Below are 23,493 nucleotides of genomic sequence, written 5' to 3' on the forward strand. Positions count from 1 at the left end.
CTGCAGCCCAGCAATGAGAAGCAGGGCCTTACCAGTTGTGATCAAATAGGCATCGGGAATGGTGATGTCACACACATATGGCGGCTTGGCGGTGGCCAGCACTGGAGTGTCAACTGCTGCTTCGAGAGTGAAAGAGGTCGTGAGATGAAAGGATGGCAGGGGAGGAGCAGTGTCACCTTCTGGGGGGCTCCAACTCACAGTGCTGCTGTTCAGGGCAGTGGCGATGGGACTACCAGCGACAGGACTCGTGTCAGGTATGCTTGGTTCAGAGGTGTTCAGTGACATATCTGTGGGTGTGAATGACGGGCCCATGAAGGTCAGTTCTGTTGGCAGAGGTGAGGGGATCACCTCAGAAATGAACTTGGAAGCTGATGACAGGTGCACGTTGGTGTTCAACGCTGTACTAGTGGGAATGACTTCGGAGAAGGAAGTTAAGATAGGCGTGTAACCATGGGTAGCACTGGTCTGGTCATCAGAAGGTGCTGGAGTCAAGAACAGAAGAGACTCATCTACAACAGGCGTCGTGTGGAAAGCAGTCAACGGTGATGTTGAATGCGTCCCAGCAGTCAAGATGTCAAGGACGGGCTCAGAGCTGGAGGGCACCAGTTTGGTGACTACAGACTCATGGGGAATGAGTGAAAACTCAAAACCGGAGGTAGTTTCAGTAAAAGCTGAGGTAAGATGAGCTTCAGAATCTGTCAGTGAAACCACTGATGCTTCAGCAAACTTGAGAGAATCCGAGGGGAAGCTTGAGCGTGCTGACGCTTCAGAGCGACTAGGCAGGAAAGGGATGGGATTTAAAGGCAGGTCTGAACTTGGCTGGAGCTGAGAAAACTCAAGATCTGTGAAATTAGGAGGAGAAAGCCGAAGTGACTGCAAATCAGCAGAGCTGGACAACCTAAGTGTCTCAACCAAGGTGGAAAAAGACGGAGACGTGAAGGGTGACGAGTCACTTGACAAAAGTAAAGAAGCGAGTGCTTCTGAAGGGGAGGGGATCGAGCTGCTGAGCTCCAGCGGGGGAGTTGAGAAAAAGCTGGATGCAAAATTCAAGACACTTTCAGATTTATGTTCAAAAAAACTACCAGGTTCTTGGTCAGAGAAAAGTGAAGACTCTACTGATGGAACCAAACTATGAGACACAAAAAGACCTGGGTCTCTGATGGTTAGCGATGGTGTGTTTTTGCTTGCTATGAGGGAGAAAGATGAGTCAAGGAGAACGGTGGTGATGCCCAAGAATGTAGCAGTCAGACCAGAAGGCATTACTTGGGTTTCAGCAACATGGGAGAGGCCAGTGAGAGGATCAAGTGTTGACAGTGCAGAGAGGCCGCTGAGGGAAGGTTGCCCTTGTGTAGCCGTAAAGCTACTCATAGCCACCTCGGCTGAGACACCAACACTTGTTTCTGAGATTTCCACAGGTCTAGAAGAAAGGGGGACTATAGGTCGTAATGGAAAAAGTGTGTTATATTCTTGAGAGTCTTCCTCAAATTCAGAGAAGTCCACTATGGCACTACTCAACAGAGAGATGCTGCCTTCTTCTAACATGGTCACGGACAAGGTCTCTGCACCATCCCCCGAGCCCATGTCTTTCTCCATGAGACTTGTGGCCAGAACTTGCCGAGGTGACATAATAGCGCAGGACATGCACCACAGATAAGGTCTGAATGAAGACACTGGGCTCAGGATGTGAGTGTTGTCCGTGTGACTGGGGATTACTGAGTTGCCAAGCAATTCTGATGTTTCACTGGAGTCGCTAGGAAGAAAGGGGTTATATGAAACACTCACTAATTGGGCAGAAGAGGATACAAACACAAGAGGGGTTGAAGAGAAAGCAGAATGTGTCCTGCTGACCCCAAGAGCCGCATGTGACACAGTTAGAGCAGGGTATGCTCTTGTAGAGATGGTTTCCTCTAGGCTTTGACTCAACGCACTGATCATATCAGTGTATCTGTCTGTACTTGTGACCAAAACCTCCTGTGGAGGCTGTGAGACCTCCCCCAAGGACAAAAACGCCTGGTGAGTAATGCCACTGCCCAACAGCCGAGGCACTGAAGACCAGGAGCTAAAAAGGAGGGTGGTTTCCACATCTTCTGTCCCTGAAGCCACAATCTCTGGCAAAGTCCTGCTTGACAACTGATTGTAAATATCACTAGGATAAAGCACCAAATTCATACTAGAAGGTGGAATTACGCCCTCAGAGGTGGGAAAAGCCGACAGAAAAGCATGAAAATGACTGGGAAATTCAGCATATGTCACTGGCTGTTGCATTGTGTTTTGCCAGGCTGACGGCACTTCTTTGTCTTGGAGAGAAATCACAGGTAGTGAAGGAGTGAGCACAGGCTCTAACACTTCTCTGGGTATCCCTGGTGGGCTGAATGTGACACACCGTATTGGAGAAACCATCTGTGCAGTGGTCCAGTGAGTATCTGGCAAAAAGTTATCCATTTCATCGTCATCCATGGCCACTTCATTACTCGTCACTGACACGTAATTGGCCACATAGACATTGTGATCTGCTGTACTTTGGATCTGCTTTCCTTGGTTAAAAAAGGCTGTATCAAAAGCAGTGGCAGACGGAGAGGCTATGACATGGAGAGAACTGCTCTGCTGAGGTCCTGAAGCAGATTCTGTTAAGGCCACTTGTGCAGCGCTGTGCCCAGTGCTTGTCGTCAGCAGGAGCTCCATGGAGTCTAAAGAAAGGTTGTGCTGTTCCGGAGCAAGCTTATCTAGTAAGGAAACCAAAGCCAGTTAGTGCAATGCAAGGACGGTCACAGTGCTACATTTTGTTACAGGCATAAACACGTACCCATTCTGTTTACCATAAAGAGTCAGAAGCTCACAGTTAGAATCTAAACAGCTCATTGGAAGCCAGAAATTGCCAGAATTGCTGTCAGAACAATATCTGCAAATATTCATAAATGTGGGTACCACTTTTACTTAGGTTGTGTTTGTGTACACATTTACATATTTTTCCTCTTTGTAACAACACAGACTTAAGCTGTGTGTGTTTGTGTACACATTTACATATTTGTTCTCTTACTTTATAACAACACATACTTATACCCACAGAACCATGGGATACAGGAAACGGAGGAGGCCTCAGGAGACCATCTGGTCCATTCTCTTTCATTTATCACATGAGGAAAGAAGTGTTCAAAGACAGTAAATAAACCAACTACAAGATCACCCAAACAGAATGAAGCTGGAATCTGAATATGAGGCTGCCTTGACTCCAAAGCCCACATCTTTTCTCTTCCATGACAGGAGCTGGCTCCTAAAAGAACTCAACATGACAACCCCGACAGAATCACTCATGCCTAGGTAAAAGAGGTACACAGTTTCCCAGGTGTGCTCCCAGACACAGCTTCTGAGGCTTCCATGTGACGTCCCAGACTACCTGCAGGCTCAGCTGTCATCAATCCCCACCCCACACTCAGGCCTCCCCAACTACACTCTGGCCAAATAAGCCACCTGCAGTTCCCCCAAACACAAAGCCTGTCTGGCCTCAACAATTCTGCACATGCTTCTGCCTTGTCTGGAATGTCCTTCCCCTGTCCTCCACCTGGATGACTTCTACTGGTCCTTCCGATGCAGCATAGTAGAAATGGAGGCAGCCTCAGGCTGGTTGGTCCATTCTCTCTCATTTATTACATGAGGAAAGAGGAGTTAAGAGATGGTAAATAAACCAATATGGTCAGGCTCGGTGGCTCAGCCTGTAATCCCAGCACTTTGGGAGGCCGAGGTGAGTGGATTGCCTGAGCCCGTGGGTTCGAGACCCGCCTGGGCAACTTGACAAGACCTCATCTCTACAATAAATCAAAAATTAGCCGGGTGTGGTAGTGCACGCCTGTAGTTCCAGCTACTTGGAAGGCTGAGGCGGAAGGATCGCCGGTGCCCAGCAGGTCGAGGCTGCGGTGGCCGGGAGCAGCCACTGCACTCCAGTCTGGGTGACAGAGTGAGACTCCAACTCAAAATAAATAAATAAATAAATAAAAATAAAATAAACCGATTACATGCTCAACCAGAGTGGGCGGTGGCCTCTTTCCTCAGTACACTAAAGCCTCTCCCGTTACACCCCTTCTCGTGCCCACTGAAATGAACTGTCTGCTCATTAGACTCTGAGCTTCCTGAGGAGGCACTGTTTACCTGTTTCCCCAGTGCCAGGCACTGTGAATGACGTACAACAGGAGCTCAAGAAACATCTGATGAATGAATGATGGAGTCTGAGGATACCAACTTCTGATGTGTGCCAAAATCATCCTATTATCCATCCAACTTTCACATTCTTTAAACTTGTGACAGCTGTCATTATCATTTAATAAGCTGAGGTATCTCCACCTATTATAATTCAGATTCACAGCCTAGAAAAGTAGGGCAAGTGATGGCCCAGTCACTGATGGAGGCCCAGGGACCGTCCACTGCAGTCCAGGCTGGGGACTGAGCAATCATCACAGCTTCTTTCTCTTCTCCCCACAGTCTATCAGAACAGAATTGTGTGAAACGGCACAGGGAGAATCTTGGATTCACTCTATTTTTTAAAAAAGGAAGTCATTTCTATTCTATTTCTGAGAGATCTTGAAGTCCTCCATGTCGAAACATTTAAGAATGTTTAACATGTGTTTAGAAACACACTTTTACGTGACTGGATGAACCCGCAAGACAGTAAGGGGAATGTGTTGGGTGCAGGACTAAAGCAGGAGCTGAGCTGGGCAGCGACAGGCCCTGAAGTAACCAGGCAGCCGAGGCAGATACTGGGCCAGATGGCTGGGCTCTTAGGCCACAGGGGACTGGGGACAAGTGTTAGGGCTGGGCAAGTAGGGAACCCAACTGAAGACCATATTTCAAAAGTGGGGGCCCAGGAAGTGTTGTACTCTCACAGAAAGAATGAATAAGAACAACATCCAACCCTCAGAGGACAGCAAGAAGTATCTACGTTCAAGAGCATCTGTCTCAAGAATGTTGAGGGCTGAGTGTCCTTCTTGTCTGCTGAACTTTCCCCAGTCTTTCACGTCTGTTCCCTGGGATCGTGTACTGGAATAAACCATGTACAGAGACCCTTCCTTGTCTCAGGCTCTACTTTCTGGGGAAAACCCAACCTAAGACATGGATATGTACTATGTCCCCCAGATATTCCTGTGTTGAAGTCCTAGCCTCCAGTACCTTACAGTGTGACCACATTTGGAAATAGGGTCATTGTAGATATAATTAGTTAAGATGAGGTCATACTGGAGTAGGGTGGGTCCCTCATCCAATATGACTGGAATCCTTAGAAAAGGGAGAAATTTAGACACATAAGCACAGAAGGTGAACCCTATGTAAAGAGGAAGGCAGAGGTCAGGGTGATAACAGCCACAAGCAGAGGAACACCAGATTTTATTTTTCAATGTTTTTTGTTTCCTTTTCAAATATTTCTGGTCAGTTTTCATCGTTTCTTTAAAAAAAATAGATTCTCAGGCTGAGGTGAGTGGATTGCCTGAGCCCGTGGGTTCAAGACCTGTCCGGGCAACTTGGCGAGACCTCATCTCCACAATAAATAAAAAAATTAGCCGGGCATGGTAGCACGTGCCTGTAGTTCCAGCTACCTGGAAGGATCGCCAGACCCCAGCAGGTAAAGGCTGCGGTGACTGGGAGCAGCCACTGCACTCCAGTCTGGGCGACAGAGTGAGACTCCAACTCAAAAAAAGAACAAAAACAGATTCTATAATTCCAATATCTGAAGTCTTTAAAGATCTGATTCTATGTTTATGGCTTTTGTTGTTGTGTTTTTACTTTTTCATGGGATTTTTTTTTTTTTGCCTTTTTTCATGGTACTTTATTTTCCTATATGTTTTGTAATTTTTAATTCTGTGCTCATAGTTGTTGAAACTTTAGCTGCAGGAATACTTTGATACCTGGCTTGAGAGTGTGTTCTTCAGGGCATGATTTATGTTAGCTTCTGACAGCCCTTGGCAACCAGGTCCACTTTTAATTATGCTTCTCAGCACAGTTATTAGGAACATATAAGCAGTGTGGGCTCCAAACTTGGGGAGACTTTCTGTCCAGTAGTTGCACAGAGTCAAAGTTGAGACAGATAATCCTCGCCTTTTTTCTACTGAAGCATCAGAAATGTATTGTCTCACAGTTTTGGAAGCTCCAAGTCCGAGTTCAAGATGTTGGTAGGGTTAGTTCTTTCAGAGAGCTGTGCGGAAGCATCTTTCCATGTTGCTCTCCTGGCTTTTGCATTATGGAATCTATTTTTTAAAGAAACTATGAAAACTAACCAGAAATATTTGAAAAGGAAATAAAAACATTGAAAAATAAAATTTTTATAATTAAAAATTTAAGGCCAGGTGTGAGGTCTCATGCCTGTAATCCAAGTACTTTGGAAGGCCAAAGCAAGAGAACTGCTTGAGCCCAGGAATTTCAGACCAGCCTAGGCAACATAGTGAGACCTGTCTCTACAATAAATAAAAAAATAAGCAGGGCGTAGTGGCACATGCCTGTAGTCCCAGTTAGTAGTCCTGAGTACAGGAGGCTGAGGAGGAAGGATGGCCTCAGCCCAGAAGGTCAAGACTGTGCCACTGTATTCCAGCCTGGGTAATAGAGTGAGACAAAAACAAAACAAACAAACAAAAAACCCTCAAACTCAGCAAGGTACAGTGACTCACACCTATACTGTCGACCCAGTTACTCAGGAGGCTGAGGCAGGAAGATCACTTGAGCCCAGGAGGTCAAGGCTGCAGTGTGCTACGATTACAGCACTGCATTCCAGCTTGAACAACAGAGTGAGACCCTGCCTCTAAAATAAGTAAATAAATAAATATTAAAATATAAACCTCAATATGCATGTAAAACAGCAATTTAAACACAGCTGAAGCAAGATTTAGTAAAGTAGGGGATAGATCTAAAGAAGTTACTCAGAACAGGGCATAGAGAAACAAAGAGTTGTGAAATATTAAAAAGAGAAGTTAAGAGACATAGGAGACAGAACAAGACAGTCCAACATACATTTGATCAAAGTTATAGAAAAAATAGAAGGAATAGAGATAACATTCAAAGACACAGTGCTAAGAATTTTCCAAGACTAATAAGAGACATAAATCATTCAATTCAGAAAGGCCAAGAAATCCCAGCAGGGTGAATTTTTTTTAAACCCATACCTATACACATGATGATACCACAGAAACCCAAAGACAAAAAGAAGTTGTAAAAGAAGTTAGAAAAAAAGGGACAGCAATTAAACCAACAGATAACTACTCCACAGAACTAGAAGCCAGAAGACCATGACACAAAATCCTCGCAGTTCTGAGAAAATATCTGACATCTCAGATTTGAATAACTGGCAAAACTCCCTCTCAAGAAGACATGTGAAATAAAGACATTTTCAGATAAATCATAAATTGTTATACCAACAGAAGACCCTTCGTAAAGGAGCTTCTAAACAAGGGTATCTTTCAAGAAGAAGGGTTATCATCCCAGAAGGAAGATCCGAAAAAAAGGAATTGAGGATAAATAAATGATAAACATATGGTTAAATCTAAACACATATTGGTGGCAAAATGAACCATAGTACTTCTATTTAACTATGAGTTTACAAAATATATATAATATGGAATCAAAATAGTTACTACAATTGCACAGAAGCTGTAAGAGGGACAGCCAGAAGTATTGGTGACTCACCAGCAGAGATAGAAATCAAGAGTTAATACTAAATTCTGTGAATAGATTTTGTTTGTGTATAATGAAATTTGTAAGCAATATTTAGCCCTACAGATAAAATATTTCTGGCAAGTCCCTTTAGCATCTAAAAGTCACTAACTTACACCAGATATAAAGTACTTAATTTATAAGGTCATATTCCTTTCTCTGTAATATGACTTTTAAAATGAATAAACAATACAGGAAGAATTTTTTTTTTTTCTTTTTGATTTGGGATCTCACTCTATTGCCCAGACTGGAGTGCAGTGGCACCATCACAGCTCACTGCAGCCTTGACCACCAGGGCTCAGGTGATCCTTCTGTCTCAGCCTCACAAGTAGCTGGAACCACAAGCATATGCTACCATGACCAGCGAATTTTTTTATTATTTGTAGAGATGAGGTCTCATTATTTTGCCCAGGCTGGTCTTGAACTCCTGGGCTTAAGCAGACCTCTTGCCTCGGCCTCCCAAAGTGCTGGGATTACAGGCATGAGCCATCATGCCCGACCATATTTCTTAGAGATTTAAGTTGTTTCACAGCAAAATTAGTAAGCATTTGTTGTTTTCCATACAACCTGGCTCTAGGATTCCTTGTTTAAGTGCTCTTATTACTTACCTGTGACATTTTAAGCATGGAAAAGAAAACATGATACTTACTACAACCATGGTAAAATAGCAGCTGTTCTTTTCCATAGCAAATGTTTAAAAGTTATACATTTTAGAAGTAATAAAGTCATGATTCTGGCAAAGTGTGTATCATATAAATTTGAAAGTTTTCCTAAGGATAAATCATTTTATGTGTCTGTTTTAAAACTTTGGAATGATATAATTTGTTTTGAAATGTAAGATCTGAATAGGGAGCAAGATCCCTTTTAAAATGAATCAGAAACACATTTGCAAGTGAACTGGAAGACTGCAAGAGATAAAATAACAAAGAAAAATGACAGTTAGTGGCTAATTTATAAACCCAAGTATCTGGTGCAAGTTGGAATTGAATCAATTTTGTCTTCTAAGGACAGGGAACAGGGAAGGCACAGTGGCCCAAAGGACAAAAGAATTCTCCTGACTGGAAAAATGACAGGAACAAAAACTTCACCTAAAAAATGAAAGGTGTGTCAAGCTAGGATGCTTTCTTCCCTTCTTTCTTTCTCTTGGCTAAGCTGCAGAAGAGAGAAGGCAGCTCTGAAGAGACAGCAGCTGCAGTGCTGGGGATTACCTCTGCTGCTAATTCAGGAAGACACTAGAAAACCCAGGTGAATCTCTCACAGCATAAAAGGCATCAGGGACTCTAATTACATGCCCTGGAGATCAATTTCCAAGCTCTAAAGCCTTTGTTCACAAAAGAGAGGATGGCTCTCTTGGATGACAGAGAGAAAGGAAAGGGCCTGGGATGAAACTGGTGCTTCTCAGCCCAGACTCCCACAACTACCATGGGCCCCAGGCCTCTGCATCACTCCCAGTTGACAAAGGCCACCCTCCAAGTAGCCAGCTAGTCGAGGTCCCTTCTCTCGTCTAGGTGACAAAACCCACATTTATCAGGAGCTCATCTCGCACATCGCCCTGGACCAGGCTCTGGCCATGCAGACATCAGACAGGAACTGCCCCGAGCTCTCCCACCAGGCCATGACAACTCAGTGTTTAGACATTAGTGAGCTAGAGGCCCAGCTGTGTCTGGAACTTGTCTGTCTTAGACCCACACAGGCAAGATAATGTGGTGTTCTCATCTTTTTTTTTTTAAGTCATATTTTTCTATCTGGAAATCTTCCAAAAATATAGGAGTCAATCATAGAATCATGGACTTTTCAAACTAAATGGGTCCCTTAAGACTGAGGCCAATTCCCCTATAGTGCAAATTAAGGCAGCTTCCCGTGTTACAGGTGGCTGAACGTTCTTTACCCACACTATGTTTTGTCAAATCAGTCTGCCGAATTAAAACTTTTGGTGAGGAAATCAAGTAGAAAAGCAGACTTGACTATGTTATATTATAATTGAGTTGAAAGCATGTGTTAAATTCTGTTACTAAAACCCACGCAGAGGCCTGCTTTTGCACTCTGAGACCACACGGTGTACTGGGCTCACAGCTGCAGGCACGGGTGCTGGGAACACAAACGTCCTCTGAGGGCCAACCCAGGAAGCCCAGGGGAGCAGTGTTGAGCAGCTCTGCAGAGCCTTCACCCAGACGAAACCACCATTAAACTGTGCAGTTTTTAAAACACGATGAGTCATCTCAATCTGTGGCTATGAAATCAACTACAAAACAAGGACTCCCGCCCACTCCCCCACCCCCCAGGACGCCTGAGAATTTAAAAACAAAAGCCGATCGTTAAACCACTACCCAGCTTGGCAAACCTTCAGCAACTTTTATTCTTCTTCTAGTTCTCAGGTTATCCTAAAGAGGATTTTTAGTGCCATCAATAAAACCATCCTTCCCCCTTTCCCCATCTTTCATTTTTCTTCCTGTCTTCTTTCTCCAACCCCAAATGTACACCAACATCTTTTACCAGGTTACTCACTCCTCCACCTGGTACTGGTTTTATTATGATCAAATATCAAGTGGATAAGAAATACTTTCTACAAATATATATACATATCCGTCATATAGAAAATACAAAGAACACCTGAGTACCCATCATCTAGTTTTTTATACTGTCACTAGCAATATATGAGAGCCTGAATGTTGCAAATCCCGTCTTCGACTTGATATCCCCAAATTTCCATATTTTTTCCAATTTGGCTGGTGTAAAACCTATGGTTTTCATTTTCATTTCCTGATTACAATAGGCAGAGTAACTTTTTCATATCTGGCCAGTCATGTTGCCTCTGTCAGTGTCTTTTACATTCTACTGTCCATTTCCTATTGGATTGTTTGTCTTATTCTTTCTGACTTGACATGCAGGCATATCTTGAAGGTACACTGCAGACTCAGTTTCAGACTAACTCAATAAAGCAAATGTCACAATAAAGCAAATCACAAAATTTTTGGTTTTCCAATACATATAAAAGTTATATATATGCTATTCAAGTTTATTAAGTGTGCAATGGCATTATGTCTAAAAAAGAATATACACACCTTGATTAAAAATACTTTATTGCTAAAAATGCTAACAACTATGTGTCTTCAGTGAGTCCTATTCTCTCTTTTTTTTGAGTTGCAGTCTCACTCCATCGCCCAGGCCAAAGTGCAGTGGCACACTCACAGCTACCCCAGCATCAACCTGCTGGGCTCCGGTGATCTTTCCATCTCAGCCTCCCAAGTAGCCGGAACTACAGGCGTACACTACCATGCCCGGCTAAATTTTTGATTTATTGTAGAGACGAGGTCTCACCAAGTTGCCCAGGCTGGTCTCAAACTCCTGGGCTCAGGCAAACCTCTCACCTCAGCCTCCCAAAGTGTTGGGATTACAGGCTTGAGCCACTGCACTTGGCTGAGCGAGTCCTATTCTTTTTGCTGGTGGAGGGTCTTGCCCTGATGTTGATGGCTACTAACTGATCAGGGTGGTGGTTGCTGAAGGTTGGGGTGGTGTGGAAATTTCTTAAAATACGACAACAATGAAGTCTGTCACATACTTGACTATTCCCTTCATGAAAGATTTCTCTGTGGCCTATAGTGCGGCTTGATGCCATCTGATCCACAGTAGAACTTCTTTCCAAATTGGAGACAATCCCCTCAAAGCCTGAGATGACTTTATCAAATAAGTTTATGTAATATTCTAAATCATTGGTTGTCACTTCAACAATATTCACAACATCTTCACCCACAGTAGACCACTTTCTTTGCTAATCATTAAGAAGCACCTCATCTGCTCAGGTTCAATCATGAGATGCAGCAATTCAGTCACATCTTCAGGTTCCACTTCTCATTCTCTTGCTATTTTCACCACAGCTGCAGTTCCTTCCTCCACTGGAGTCTTGAATTTCTCCAAGTTATCCATAAAGATTGGAAACAACTTCTTCCAATATTACTAACTGAACTCCAGTTAGTAATATTTTCACTACCTCCCATGAATCACAATTGTTCTTCATGGTATCTAGAATGGTAAATCTTTTCTAGAAGGCTTTCAAAATACTTTGCCCAGATACATCAGAGGAAGACTATGGCATCTATAGTCTTATAAAAATGTGTTCCTTAAATAGTAAGATTTGAAAGTCAAAATTACTTCTTGATATGGGCTGCAGAATAGATGTATGTTACCAGGCATAAAAACAACATTAATCTCCTTGGACATTTCCATAAGAGCTCTTAGGTGAAAAAAAAATTATTTTGCTGAGCAGTAGGTCTCAACAATGGGCTTAAAATATTTTGTAAATCATGCTATAACAGATGTGCCATCATCCAGGCTTTGTTGTTCCACTTACAGAGAATAGGCAGAGTAGATTTAGCATACTTCTTAGGAGCCCTAGGATTATCAGAATAGTCAATGAGCATTGGCTTCACCTTCAAGTCACCAACTGCATTAGCCCCTAACAAGAGAGTCAACCTATTCTTTGAAGCCAGACATTGACTTTTCCTCTCTAACTATGAAAGTCTTAGATGGCATCTTCTTCCAATAGAAGGTTGTTTCATCTACGTTGAAAATCTGTTGTGTAGTATAGCCACCTTCATCAATGATCTTAGCTAAATCTTAGCTTTTCCATCAGAACCTGCTGCTTCACCTTGCATTTTTATGTTATAGAGATGGTTTCTTTCCTTAAACCTCATGAACCAACTTCTGCTAGCTTCAACTTTTTCTTCTGCAGCTTCCTCCCTCTCTCAGCCTTCAAAGGATTGATGAGAGTTAGAGCTTTGGTCCGGATTAGAGGCTTAGGCTTAAAGGGATGTTGTAGTTGCTTTGATCTTCTATCCAGACCACTCAAACTTTCTCCACATCAGCAATAAGTCTGTTTTGTTTTCTTATCATTTGTGAATTCACTGAAGCAGCACTTTTAATTCCCTTCAAGAACTTTTCCTTTGCAGTCACAACTGGCTGTTTGTTGCAAGAGGCTTAGCTTTGGCCCTGTCTCAGTTTTCTATATGCCTTTCTCACTAAGCTTCATCATTTCTAGTTTTTGATTGAAAGTGAGAGATGTGCAACTCTTCCTTTCACTTGAATGTTTAGTGGCCATCGTAGGGCTATGAATTGGCCTAATTTCAATATCATTATGTCTCAGGGGATAGGGAAGCCCAAGGAGAGAAAAAAAGACGAGGGAAGAGTCAGTCGGTGGAGCAGTCAGGACATATACAATATTTATTGATTAAATTTGCAATCTTACATGGCTGTAGTTTGTGACACTTCAAAACTTTTACAACAGGAATATCAAAAAGTACTGATCGTAGATCATTATGCCAGATATAATAATGAAAAAGTTTGAAATATTATGAGAAGCACAAAAATGTGACAGAGACATGAAGTGAGCATATGCTGTTGGAAAAATGGTGCCAATAGACTTGCTAGAAAGAGGCTGCCACAAACCTTCAATTTGTAAAAAAAAAAAACAACAACAAAACTCAGTTATCTGCAGACTGCAATAAAATGCCTGTATGTTGGATCCTAATATCGTATGTCAGTTAGGACTTCACCCAGTTTGTGACTTGTTATTTGGTTCTCTTTATGGTGTCTTTTGATAAAAAGCAAGTCTTAATTTTAATATGGTTAATCAATGTTTTAGGTCCAGCTGGATGCAGGGACTTAAACAGAGAAATCACTTGCTATACAGTAAAGTATCAGCCTAGGAGTGAATGCAAAGTAACTGATTGTGGTCTACCCCCAAAGTTTTTTTGTTTCTGTTTTTATCTTATTTATTTATTTCCTGGGTTCAAGTGATCCTCTCACCTTAGCCTCCCAAAGTGTTGGGATTACAGGCATGAGTCACCATACCTGGCCATCCCCAAAGTTCTAAGTTCATAACTATTTGAAAGCTTCTTTTTAAAAATCTTCCTTTGACATTCTTTGTTTCTTGACTTTTACTAACATACAACATTAAAACATCTGAATTGCCAAACTGGGCATGGTGGCTCACACCTGTTATCTCAGCACTTTGGGAGGCAGAAGCAAAAGGATTACTTGAGCCCAAGGGTCCGAGACCGGCTTAGGCAATTTGGCAAAACCTGTCTCTACAATAAAAAAAAAAAATTATCAAGACGTGGTGGCGCATGCCTGTAGTTCCAGCTACTTGGATGGCTGCGGTGGAAGGGTCCACCCCATGAGGCTGCAGTGGCCGTGAGCATGACACTGCACTCCAGTCTGGGTGACAGAGTGAGAATCCAACTTAAAAAAAAAAATCTGAATTGCCATATTTCACATCTTTGATTCCCGACTCAAACAAGAGGCACTGTGGCGTGTTAGAGCCTGCCAGAAACAAAAGCTCGCAGGCCTCAGGTCTCATCCTAGTCTACCTTGAGTAGCCCCCTTCACATTCCTGGGTCTCAGTTCTTTCACCAGCTCACAAGATACAGACTTTCTAAAAATTACCACCTGAAAAATGGATGTTGAATTTCTACCCAAGTAGAAGGGGAATAGGCCCCATGCGTACACTGTAAGGTGTTCTCAGCCAGCGTTCTCTGTTGTTTGCAACGAAAACAACTCTGGCTACATAACCAGGAGAGTGATTCAATGGAAGGGTTTCAGAGAGTCCAAAGAACATCCCAGAAGGCTGAGTTCAAAAAGCAGTCTCAAACCAAGGCAGGTTGGGCAGTCGAGAAGCCTACTAGGGCTCTTTACAGGGAGAGTACCTAATGATGCCACAGCTGGGTTAGCCCTGGCACCGCTGCCAATGGACTCTCTGCACCACCACTTTATGATTCATCTCGCAAGAGTCAAATTCCAAATGGAAGCATCCAACTGACCAAGCCTAAGTCACATGCCCTATTACCCATCAACCCTGTAGCCCACTGACCCTTACACTACAAGGAATTCCCCAGAAAGAGGGAATTCCCTCAAAATGACAAAGAGCCACTCTCTCAGCAGTGAGCAGCTTCAGTTTTAGCTGGAAAAATCCCAGCTAATAAAAAGCACAGTTCTTCAGCACTGACATGATAAAATCCCATCCAGAGAGGGTCAAAGTCTCCAGAACATTCCACATAAACAGAACCAGACACTGTTCTATCTCCAACCTGCTCAGTTTCCCTGGAGAAATCCCTCATAATCAGTCACCCTTCCACTTACTCCTCAAGAGATGAGGACACAGATAACAATGAGTAATTTCATGGAAACATGAAGAGCATGTATGTATAACTTCAGAAAATGATTATAACCAAACAATACTGAAATAATGGTACTGCAAGTCTTTTTTAAAATTCACACTGTTATACTTAAAACGTTTTAGGCTCCATGATGAGACTTGGGAACTCTCTTTCTTTGCACAGTTTTCTCATTTAAGGAGACAAAGATATTAGAATGTTGATTTAATTCAAGGCAAGGCACAGAGTATTAGAAGATGCTCTGTTTTGCTTCATTTTGTTCTTTCCTGAATAAAATGCAATCCTTTTTTACCAACCTAGAAAGCAAGATTGTCAGCACTTTGAATAACCAAAACAAACTAAATACTCAATTTACTAAGAACAAAGGCAAAAAAAAAAAATTCTCAGTCCACCATCTGTTTTTAAAATAATTTAATTCAAAACACAGTTCTGTAACAACAGGGAAAAGGACACCATCAGCTCCCAGATAATCTTCTGTCTCCTGTTACACTCAGAGCGGGAGTGGCCCAGGACATCCCATGACGAAGCACCACAAAGCACTTTTCCTCCCAAATGCAGGAGCCGCAGTGATGAGTATTACACCAAGGCACAAGCGCAGGAGACACCACAGCTTTGCCGGGGGTGGGGGTATAATCTAACACACAGTAAACAGCTTATGCTACAGGCTCAATTCCTTAATTCAGCTCTAAATTAAGCTTCTATTCTATATCAAGGGAGTGGGAGGCTTAAAAGAGAGAGGGGTCATGCCACTGGAAGCAGCAGCAAGGACAAAGGCACCACGTCTGGACAAAGAGGGGTGTGTTTGCGTAACAAACACCATTGGCTCGACTTGGTGGGAGAGAATACCAGAAAAGTTGGCTCAGGAGTGTGAGAATGCTGACAGACAATGGAGAGCCATCGGATATTTTGAGCAAAGCAGCCTTTTTTATCATAGTCATCCTGCAGAAAAACCAACCTGGTAGAGCACACAGAAGTGAAAAACAGCGCTCCATGGTACCACAGACACTACAGTCCACGTGGCAAGGAACGCCATTGATGGAAAAGGAATGGAAAAGAAGCCCAAGCCAGAGAGGCCGCACGAAGGTGAAACAGACAACAAAGCTCAGCAGCAGTTGGCATGGTTGGGCAAAAGGAAACAGTCTAAGGTGATTCCAAGTGACAGTTCCAGCCACCCACCAGACAACCCCACCCAACAGACCCCTAAAAATCCCTGACCCTCTCCCACATGCAGGTTAATAACTCAAGCCTAATGATGGCCTGCTTGGAGGCTGCCTGGCACAGTGTCCATGAGGTGGGCTTTCCAGGGCACCAGCACACAGGAGACACAGGAAGCAGTGGTATTCTGAGGCCATGGACACGACCTGCTTCCTCACACACACTCTGAGTTTAGTTAAGAACCAGGAGAACCCAGTCTGGGTGTGGCAGCTCACGCCAGTAATTCCAGTACTTTGAGAGGCCAAGGTAGGAGGATCACTGGAGCCCAGGAGTTTGAAACCAGACTGGACAAAATATGAGTGGGACCCCCAAAAAACTGCAATTATTCTTTGGAGGGTGGGCCCCTTGTGGTACAGACTTCCCCCCACTAAGTAAGTGTTCTAGGAACCCAGCGGAATCAGTGAGACTGCATTCAGCTTCAGTGATTTTTTTTTTCCTTTTTGGAGATTTTTCAACACATTTGCCTGTTTCGTGATGTGTGACTTACAAGCATACCTGCCCCCACACTGTGCTGAGTGTTCTGCAGTTTTGGACCAAGAATGGCATGACCCTCATGCCCCCACCTTCCCTATTCACCTGCTCTCACCCTGAGTGACTTTTTTTTGTTTCCTTGGATGAAAAAAGTCCTCAAAGGAAAATGTTTTGATGATGTGGAAAAGGACAAACAAAAATGGCAGAAGCACTAGAAGGCATCAAAATGGACAGGTTCAAAAACTGTTTTGTTCGGTGCAAAAAGCATCGCAATAGGTGTATTGCATCAGAGTATTTTGAAGGTGACTTAAGTTTAAACATGTAAAGAATAAATATATCATTCTTTTATAAATAAATTCCAGGTTTTTGGGGGTCCCCCTTCATAGCAGGATCTGGTCCCTACAAAAAATTCGCTGGTGGTACATGCCTGTAGTTCCACCTATTCAGGAGGCAGAAGTGAGAGGATTGCCTGAGCCCAGGAGGTCAAGGCTGCAGTGAGCTGTGATTGTGCCACTGCACTTCAGCCTGGGTGGCAGAATGAGACCCCCAACTCAAAATGGAAAAAAAAGAAAGAAAGAAAGAAGAAGAAGAACCAGGAGAACTCAGAGCAACCAAAAACACTCCTTCAAATGGCTTCCATATGCTTCGAGTGGCATCATAAGCCCCAAGGGCAAAGGATGGCAGCACCTCCAACATGACAACTCCCCACCATGTGCAGACAGTGTCACTAGAGATGTATGACACCCCTGCCCTACCCTGCCACACAATCCAATGCTGGGGGCTGTGGACCACAAGAAGCCGTGCTGAGAAATGCTGTAACTGCCCTGGCCCTGATCAGAGGTGTGTGTCCAAGGTACAGAACTCAGTCAAGTCCATGAACCATAACCCACCCTAAACTCTGCAGCCTCCTCTAGCCCCTCCAATCCACCTGGAGTTTTCTAACATGGAGATCTGATCAATCCATTTCTCTATATCAAAGGTTCATCTAAAGAAAGAAAAGAAATAACCTTACTGTGTCACCCCATTTTTAAAAGTCTTTGGTGGTTCTTAACAGCCTTCAGAAATCCAAAGTTCTTGGGTAACAAGAACCCTAGGCTCCCTGGTTACTGCCTTGTCCTGCTGGTGTCAGCCCTCTCCACAACCAGCTCATGATGTCGCCATCCAAAGTGCTCTCTGACTGCCATGCACCGAACAGTCAGAGGCTGTTCCCACTACTGGCCCCTCCTCCTTCCTCTAATTCCTATCATACCCCAGACTCTCCTTCTCAATCTTTCTTCCCCATAATCCTGCCAGGTAATGGTATTAAGAGGTGAAGACTTTGGATAGTGATTAGGTCACGAGGGCTCCAGTCTCAGGAATGAGGTTAGTCCTTATAAAAGAGGCCTGAGGGACATGTTTGCCCCTTCTGTTGTGTGAGGACACATATGAGAAACAAGTCCTTACCAAAAACCAGACCTGTAGGTGCCTTGATCATGGACTTCCCAGCTTCTAGAAGAGTAAGAAATAAATTTCTATTGTTTGTAAATTACCCAGCCTAAGGTATTTTGTCATAGAGCCCAAACAGACTAAGACACATACCAGTTGAGTGCTATTTACATATATTTCTATAATCCAATTCAGTCAAGCACACAAATTATTCTCATCCTTAATTTATTTCCATTTACTGGCAATTTTTTCCAAACCTCTCTTCTATCTGCTTATTGGTTATGAAGAGCCTACTGATTAGCAATTATCCATAGCATTAACTGTCTATAATTATGATTTCTCTTGGCTTATTTGAGGGTTCCGTGAGACTCCAGGATGAGGAATCACATGAAGCAATATATATACTAATTTGCCAAGAAACTAACCAGATCAGATGTACAGATAAGCCAAAAGGCAATTTTTTAAAGTTACAGTTCTACTAATGTGGAGAGTACTGTATTTGTTTTTGTTATTTATAGTAAAATGTTTAAATGCTGCAAATAAACCAATCTTGGCATTTTTAACTTTTTATTATGAAATTTTCAGACATACCCAAAAGTTCAGAGAACTCAAACCCACTGCCCAGCTTCAACCCCAACAAGTTTTTATTTTTTTGCTTTTTTTAAAACCAAAGTACAGCAAATTCCAGCCATCATTCATTTCTATAAATACTTCATCTCTGATAAGGACTTTCTAAAGATCACAACCACAATATAATTATCATACCCAGCAAAATCAAAGATAATTCCTAATATCTTCTAACAATCCATATTTAGTTTTCCGTGATGACCTCCTCAAAATATTTTTGTACAATTGTCCAATTGCTTTTTTCAAATCAGGATCCAAACAAGGTACACGCATTGTTTGGTTCATGTGCCTTAAGTTTCTTTTACTTGCAGCAGTTTTCCCCTCTTTTTTTACTCTTTCTCAAGCTCTACTTATGTGTTAAAGAAAGGTCATTTGAGCCGGGCTTGGTGGCTCAGCCTGTAATCCCGCGCCTTTGAGAAGCTGAGGTGAGTGGATTGCCTGAGCTCACGGGTTTGAGACCCTCCTGGGCAACTTGGTTGCTTGGCAACTTTATTGTAGAGACCTCATCTCTACAATAAATCAAAAAATTAGCCGGGCGTGGTAGCGCATGCCTATAATTCCAGCTACTTGGAAGGCTGAGAAGGAAGGATCGCCGGAGCCCAGCAGGTCGAGGCTGTGGTGGTCGGGAGCAGCCACTGCACTCCAGTTGGGGTGACTGAGTGAGACTCCAACTCAAAAAAAAAAAAAAAAAGAATGAAAGGTCATTTGACACTGCACACAGCCCACTTTCTGTATTTGGTTGAATATATTCTTGTGGTGTCATTTAACATGTTCATCTAACACCCAAATCCTCTATAAACTAGCAGTTAGATCAAGAGGCTTCATTAGATTCAGAATCAATGCTTTTGGCAAGAATACCTTCTAGGTGGTCCTTAGTGCTTCCCAGTGCATCACAGCAGGAAGTGCCTAACCTAAGGCTGTCTCACTTGGAGTGACTCTAAAGCACATCCAGGGCTTAGAGGCAACAGCCTGCTCCATCTACCACAAAGCTCCTCCTTAACTCTTCACCTACAATGAGCAGCTGCTAAACATTGAGGCTCACATACATTACTTCATTAGGAAGGCTGGGTTTCTTAAGCCTGCATTAACTAAATATATCCCAGTGTCCAAAGGTATAATTATAGAAAGAATAAGAATTATTTGGTGTCTGAAACAATAACATTATTTGTGTGGTTTTTATTACATTTTGTAAGTGACCTGGTAGGGAATACAATACAAAAATGCTGATTTCCATACTGTTCTTTAAAAAGGTTACAGATAAATCACTGACTCTGTGTTGTGCTAGAGTAAATCTTCCCCAAAGTTCAAAGTTCTAAAAAGTAGTGAATATAGAATAAGGTAGATCTTGAAAAATATGATACTTATGAAGAAAGAGGGAAAAAGGAAATAGAAATATCACGTTTCCAAAGCAGTACACTTATTTTAGTACTTTTCCAAAGGACAGATTAATGAAGTACTAAAACAACCTTAAAACTAATGAATAAACAGTTTTAATTTCCTCTTCTTTCCAAACACCTAACTAGAGAATCTAGAAAACAGCAAAAAAATAATCTGAATCCTTTTCTTCCCTATCCCGTACTCATAGAAGTATTAACAAACTGTAAAATACCTGCATGAACGGAAGCAAGAATCTTCCTCCCTTCAGAAACAGAGGCTGGTTAATGCCTTCCCATAATCATTTAATGACCCTGAGAAATCCTCTATGAATAGCCACGCCTCACAGGCACCTACATTTCCACCTGGGTTAAAGATCCTCCAACTCAGAAGAATAATGAGCGCTCCACTGAATCACCAGCAAGTCAAGGAAAAGATAGGGAAGGGAACTGAGTAAGTTTCAAGATAATTAGTAAGACAAGGGATCCTGAACTCCTCCAAAAAAGATATAAGGAGGCATTTAAAATGCTGCAATGAATGCCCCTGAGCTGTATACTTAAAAATGATTCAAATGGCCGGGTTCGGTGGCTCAGCCTGTAATCCCGTGCCTTTGGGAGGCTGAGGTGAGTGGATTACCTGAGCCCGCGGGTTCAAGCCCCGCCTGGGCAGCGAGACCTCATCTCTATAATAAATAAATAAATAAATCAGCCGGGCGTGGTAGCGTGCGCCTGTAATTCCGGCTACTCGGAAGGCTGAGGCGGAAGGATGGCCGGAGCCCAGCAGGTCGAGGCTGCAGTGGCCGGGAGCGGCCACTGCACTCCAGTCTGGGCAACAGAGTGAGACTCCAACTCAAAAAAAAAAAATGATTCAAATGGGCCAGGTTTGGTGGCTCAGCCTGTAATCTCAGCACTTTGGGAGGCCAGGGCGAGTAGATTGCCTGAGCCTGAGGGTTCGAGACCAGTCTAGGCAACTTGGCAAAACCTGGTCTCTACAATAAATAAAAAATTAGCCAGGCATGGTAGCATGCACTTGTAGTTCTGGCTACTTGGAAGGCTGAGGTGGAAGGATCGCCGGAGCCCAGCAGGTGGACATGGGGGTGACTGTGAGCATGCCACTGCACTCCAGCCTGGGCAACAGAGTGAGATTCCAACTCAAAAAAAAAAAAAAAAGATTCAAATGGTAAATTTTCTGCTGTGTCTATTTTGCTACCTACAAAATGTTGCAATAGTCAATTCAGAGGTGTATAGGCTCACGTGGACGAGAAGCACCTCTGCCAGGCGCTGTGTTCTATTATCCTTCTTACTACATCACAGAGGAAATGGAGGCTCCAGAAGATGAAGTAACTTGTTCAAGTCCCACAACTAACAAGAGTTGAACCTAGATCTGTCTGCTGCCAAAAACCCCTTGCTCTGGCCACAGTCCTACACTGTCTCTCCAGAGAGATGTATTGGGAATTTGCAAAGGAAATTTCTAGATGATTGCCCTTGAACAGCTCTGTGCAAAAAAATTTCATAATTACAAGGCACACAAGAACACTGCATGTTAAAAACAGCTTCACAATCTGAACACTCTGCTCCCTGCATCTCAACGTAGGCCCATCACCTTAAGGAGCTTTAAACAACATGTAAAAGAGGGCTACAGTGAGGATAACATCTCAGACACTAAAGTCAGAGGGCCATGAGGCCAGTTCCTGTGGCCAGCTCTGCACTTGCCCACACGTGGGTGCTGCCACGGTAGGACCTGGAACTTGGCTAAGCTTGATTAGGCCTACAGGGAAACAAAGAAGGAGATGAATGAAAGGGTCGGAATTTTCCCAGGGACCAGCTTTCCCAGGCCAATAACTGGTAACATACTCTCTACCTGCAAAGGTAAGCTGGAGGTTGGACCCGAAGCAAGAAAACACAAGCGAGGAATACAAAGGATCAGAGGAAGTGCCTGCCATGCCCAGCAGCCAACTAACGGCCGGGGCCTCACACAACAGACGGGTCACTGACAGGTACCCCTCCAGACAGTCCACGCTTCACTGAAGAGGAAGCTAAGGAAGCTGGCTAACCCATAAGAAGAACCTCCTCATTTGTGACATGGTGATGACAATGACACGGGAGTGGTCGCTTTATGCCTAGATGCTTCATGGATACTCCTCAAGTCTCACAAAGTCCTATGGTGAAGACACTGCTGTCATCCCCATTTTATAAGAGGGCAGGCAGGCAGGCAGGCAGGCACAGGCACAGAGAGTCTGGGTTTGCCCAAAGTCTAGCCAGAGTCAGGAATAGTGCCCTGGGCCATCTCCCCCCGTGCCTGCAGTCTCAGGAACAGAACACCACCACCCAAATAAATAACTTTTTACAAGTTACTTCTCTTTACGTTTTTTTTTAATTGATAAACAAATTATATATATTTATTGTATACACTGCGGTTTGGCTAAATCAAGCTGATTAACATATGCATTACCTAATTTGGCTGTGTGTGTGTGTGTGTGTGTGTGTGTGTGTGTGTGTGTGTGTGTGTGTGGTGAGAACATTAAATCTACTCTTTTAGCAGGTTTCAAGATTACAGTATATTATTACTAACCAGTGACTTTCATCACCATGTTGCACAAAAGATCTCTTGAACTTACTTTCTCTTATTTACGTGAAATTTTGTATCTTTTGACCAACATCTCACCAGTCACTTTTAAGACATCCCATCTCTGCTTCCAGTCAGTTCCCAGAAGTTCTTGAAAGGAAGGTGTTAATCTCCTCCTTATTAAGGCTCCACACATGCTGACAGCTGCTGTCTAGGTCCTGGCTCTGGGCTCTCAGCATCTGCTGCACGTTGCAAACCAAGTCCCTTACCTGGCAGAAGCTGGCCTTGGCCGCGCTAAGTACTCTGCAGCTCTATGGTACCTCTGGTCCACAGAGGTAATCACTTGCTTTTGAGACGAATGAGACTCTTTGGCTCTCTATGTTCATATTTCATCTATCAATCTTATGTATTTAAAGCCTGAAGTCACTCGTGCCATCTTCCTCAAAGACTGAGATTGACTCCTGCCCAACTTCACTTTAAAATCAGATGGCTAAAATGTCATCCTTTAAAACAGACCACTTTATAAACAAGATAATAAAGGACGGAATTCTTTTCAAATGATGTGGCAATTTTAAACATATATCCACATTCTAGGTCAACAGCAAGCTTGGCAGAGAATGCACTTAAGCAGGGTTTCTCCTCTCTGAGTTTACACCTTCCCCCTTCCTCCCTCTTTTCCCTCCCCCAACCCCCATCTCTCTCCACCCTCTGCCTGCCTCTCTCCAACCCCACATTCTCATCTGCCTCTCATCTTCTCCCTTTTTCTCCTTAACTGGTTTAATATATCATAATAATATGACACCAAATAATAAATTCATTGTTACATTTACTGAATGAGATGTTTTATTCTCTGCTTTTAAACACTGGTTATAATTTTTACTTTAAAAACTATTTTCTGCTTGTATGTAAGCCTTCCTTGATTACTGCAGAGAAATCAGTGGCCTTTAAGAGAAAAAGACTCTTG

The 23,493-nt window shown here is 43.1% G+C and overlaps 1 protein-coding gene across 1 annotated transcript in view; it reads right to left on the bottom strand.

Moving 5' to 3' along the window:
- Positions 1 to 22,725, bottom strand: part of LOC103256470 (UPF0606 protein KIAA1549-like) — a gene marked incomplete at its 3' end in the record, with an annotated part of 58,043 nt that extends 35,318 nt beyond the window's left edge. Inside the window, exons 1-2 of the mRNA XM_021710545.1 lie at positions 22,629 to 22,725; positions 33 to 2,723 (exon numbers count right to left, since the gene is read on the bottom strand). Of these exons, the coding sequence (XP_021566220.1) occupies positions 33 to 2,723; positions 22,629 to 22,725 (2,788 nt within the window). The remainder of the gene's footprint in view (positions 1 to 32; positions 2,724 to 22,628) is intronic.
- Positions 22,726 to 23,493: the final 768 nt, after the last annotated feature.

This window comes from Carlito syrichta, unplaced genomic scaffold (genome assembly GCF_000164805.1).
Source record: "Carlito syrichta isolate Samal-C Ts95f unplaced genomic scaffold, Tarsius_syrichta-2.0.1 Scaffold289571, whole genome shotgun sequence".
NCBI lineage: Eukaryota > Metazoa > Chordata > Mammalia > Primates > Tarsiidae > Carlito > Carlito syrichta.